A 3340-nucleotide genomic window follows, 5' to 3' on the forward strand; every position below is an offset into this window, starting at 1 on the left:
GTAGGGGTTAACTTGGCCTACCAAATTCTCTATTTCTTCAGAGCTCTGAGGATCTGAGACATTCACTGGACAAACGATAAAGTGAAAATTCAGGTTCCAGCTACTTACTTACACAAGTTAATGGATCTGCTGCAGACGGGCTGCTTCCTGATGCCACATCACACCAGATGTCTAACGGTGGTTCTACATCAACCGTTTTAGCTGATTTTTGCTCTAACAGAAGGAACCTTTTGATAATTTCACACAGGGCGATTGTACAATCAAAAAAAGGCACTAATTGATTTCTTTATCTACAGTATGTCAAATCCAGTACTGGCTAGAGGCAAAAGGTTTAACAATGCTTTAAAGAATTACAACCTGTTATTAGGAWTTTTATGAATTTTCTTTTTTCTGTTTTTCCATTCCAGCTTCGTTGCCAAGTCCCCTTCGCCAGGTGGTGGAGAAAAGCCTTTTCTCCTTACTGTTTATCCCACTGCTGGCCCTAATCTTCCTGCTTGTGTGGAAGGTGAGCTAACGTTYAACCCCTGACAYGAGGYCATAAAACTTCACGAGTCGCTCCAGAGATAATATCTGTTTCTCGGGGGGTTTTATGGTGATGTCGGAAGATACTTGTTTCTTTTTTCCACAGCATTTATTATAACCATCGGCAGCCTTTCAACTTTCCGCCGACGTTACAGAGTCTAGTGAGCGTTTGGCACATTATTTATTTATTTTTTTTAACCCTTTGCAGGTCAGGTCAAGAAGGAACGTAGAGCATCCTCGATCAAATCGTGGAGAAGAAGAAGGCTTCACAGAACCAGATCCGATGGCACCTCAGCCGGACAGTGAAACGTCAGAAAAGTAAGCTGCTTCTGTCATTTTCCACAGCTTGTGCATCTTGCAAATGGATGCAATTAGCAACATAATTGTTATTTGTGTTCTTTTTGTATTTTGTCTAATCTCTTGTCATCAATGATGTGCGGTCTGGAYTCGGTTATTCTAACTTCTGAGGATAGAAAAATCTGCAGTGACCAAGAAAGAAGTGGAAACACAAACCACAGTCATATAACTTGATAAGAAGCAGGTGTGCTCTTAAATGAGCGATATGCACTGTAAAAACTGCGAAGTGGTAGTTTTTTTGAAAGAATTGGGACTTTGTCCAAAGGCAGGGTTACTATACAGTTACACTATGAAAGGTCATGGAACTTCAAATCATAAAAACGACAGTAAATCTGGACTGCAGTGCTTCAGCTGTTAGAGCTTTGAGAATTTGCATTGAATTTGTAAAGCCCTCWCCTTTACTTGACTTCCCCACCTCAACCCTAGGTTGGGTTGAGGTATATTACAATATATTACGCCTACGATATAAGCGTAATATATCGTCACAGTCAGTAAAAAGGTATATGTCAGAAGTATGTAGGGTACTACCAAAGCTGAGTAGTTTTCATATCGTATTTTCTTCCATTTAATTAAATACACTAGTTTTAGAATTTCCTACTCATTTAAACAGAAAAACAGTATGTCAATATAACATTAAAAATGCAAGTGCAAATACTCCACCTGTCAGGTTGAACTACAGTCTTCAATAAACTCATATCTTGCTTCTGCTGTCAATGTTTAATCCAGCAGGAAAACACTTTTGCCGAAGCGGGAAGCTAGCGTTAGCTTGTCTGAACTTTGTTTTTATATGACRTGTTCATAATTCAGCTCATAGCACCTTTCAGTGCAGTTGCAGTTAAGAGTGTGCCAAACAAAACTTTCAGAAAGACACTTAACACTCAATTTTGGATGTTGTAGAACTAAATATGATTGAGCTGCACTAAGGGAAGCGCTCCACAGCGAMTTCCACCAGCTCCTACAGACTAGTGCCAGCAGCAATTAGCAAACACCTGGTGGGAATGCACGTCTGCTGAGCTTATCATGAAACTACAGCACTGCTAAGAACTGTTGGACGCAACATGGAGGAACTCTGTTGTGGTGGTATGTTGGAAAGGGTTGGAGGTTTTTAAAGAGACTGAGGCYGACTTCAAGGCATCAGATTCAGCCATGATRTGAAGTCAACATTTTTTTAAAGTTATTGTTGGTATATACAGCAATTTCATACCATCTGAACATAACATTTCTCCCTTAAAGGAGAAATCTCAGGTGAGGACCATATTTGTGGTTAGTTTTAAAGTCTTACATGAATTAAAAGATTAATTCAATTTGAGTTGGCAGCAGTGAGGAGAAGGATGAAATSAAATGTCTTAAAAGACATTTTGAGGTAGGATAGAATAAATTATCTGTATAACCAACCACCATTCCCACCAGGCGTTTCTCTCCATTTAACGTGATACCATACGTGAAACCCCAATTTTTAAATTACAAAACAAATATTCCTACTAGGCTTCACAATATGGGGACGGTCTGATGGAAAACTCTTATTGGTTTTAAAACAAAAAAGTTTTTTAATCAGTAATAAATGCCAATCCCTTCTTTCTGGCCCACTCTGCTGCTCACTTTGTATCTCTTAAATACAGCTCTGGAAAAAAATTAAGAGACCACTTTGACTGGTTGGTTTCTCTGGTTTTACTTTTTATATTTATATGTTTGAGTAAAATAAACTTTGTTCTTTTATTATATGAACTACTAACAACATGTCTCCAAAATTACAAGCAAACATYTAGTTCTTATTAACAGAAAATGAGAAATGGTCAAAATAATAAAAAAGATGCAGTGCTTTCAGAACTCAATTAATGCAAAGAAAACAAGTTCAAATAAACAAGTTCATTTAGAAACAACAATACTAATGTTTTACCACAGGAAGAGTTCAGAATCAACATTTGGTGGAACAACCAGGAGSTTCTCAATGAGGCTCTCAATTTGTTCCAGAGCCGTAAAACAATCTCTTCTTTCCTTTACCCTCGATACTAGTGCCAGCTAAGTAGTACTACTCTTTGAAACAATGTAATTAATGATAAATTGCAAATATTCAAAAACTAGACTCGTTGCTRCTCAGTCAGTCGCTTCAAAATTTTGACAGATTTCCTTTCTCACACCCATGCTGTGCATGGTTGGCTCTATATTCAAGCCAAACTCTTCCAGCAGGGAAATGGAAACAGTGTCATCTGAATCTCAAGGCTACAGTTTCTCCAGTAAATCTGCCATGGACAGTCACAAGGAAGCATCGCACGCAGTCCGCGAAYGAATGTAAATCACCTGAGACCAGCGCATGAYGCACAGAACGGTGAAATTAGAATGTGTCTAWTTTTCAAMGAGGAAAAATGCCACATTCAGACGACGTTAGCGATTCATCCAGATACATTACGGCACATTAAGATCTTCTTTGTTGTTTTACGTACAGTGGTCACGCCGCTTTCAC

At 38.6% G+C, this 3340-nt stretch overlaps 1 protein-coding gene across 1 annotated transcript in view; it reads left to right on the top strand.

Moving 5' to 3' along the window:
• The window catches only part of kitlga (kit ligand a), a gene marked incomplete in the record, with an annotated part of 43917 nt that overhangs the window by 39176 nt on the left and 1401 nt on the right, over positions 1–3340 (top strand). Inside the window, 2 exon segments of the mRNA NM_001297464.1 lie at positions 408–505; positions 731–840. Coding sequence (NP_001284393.1) covers positions 408–505; positions 731–840 — 208 coding nt within the window.

This window comes from Poecilia reticulata, linkage group LG6 (assembly GCF_000633615.1).
Source record: "Poecilia reticulata strain Guanapo linkage group LG6, Guppy_female_1.0+MT, whole genome shotgun sequence".
NCBI classification, from domain to species: Eukaryota; Metazoa; Chordata; class Actinopteri; order Cyprinodontiformes; family Poeciliidae; genus Poecilia; species Poecilia reticulata.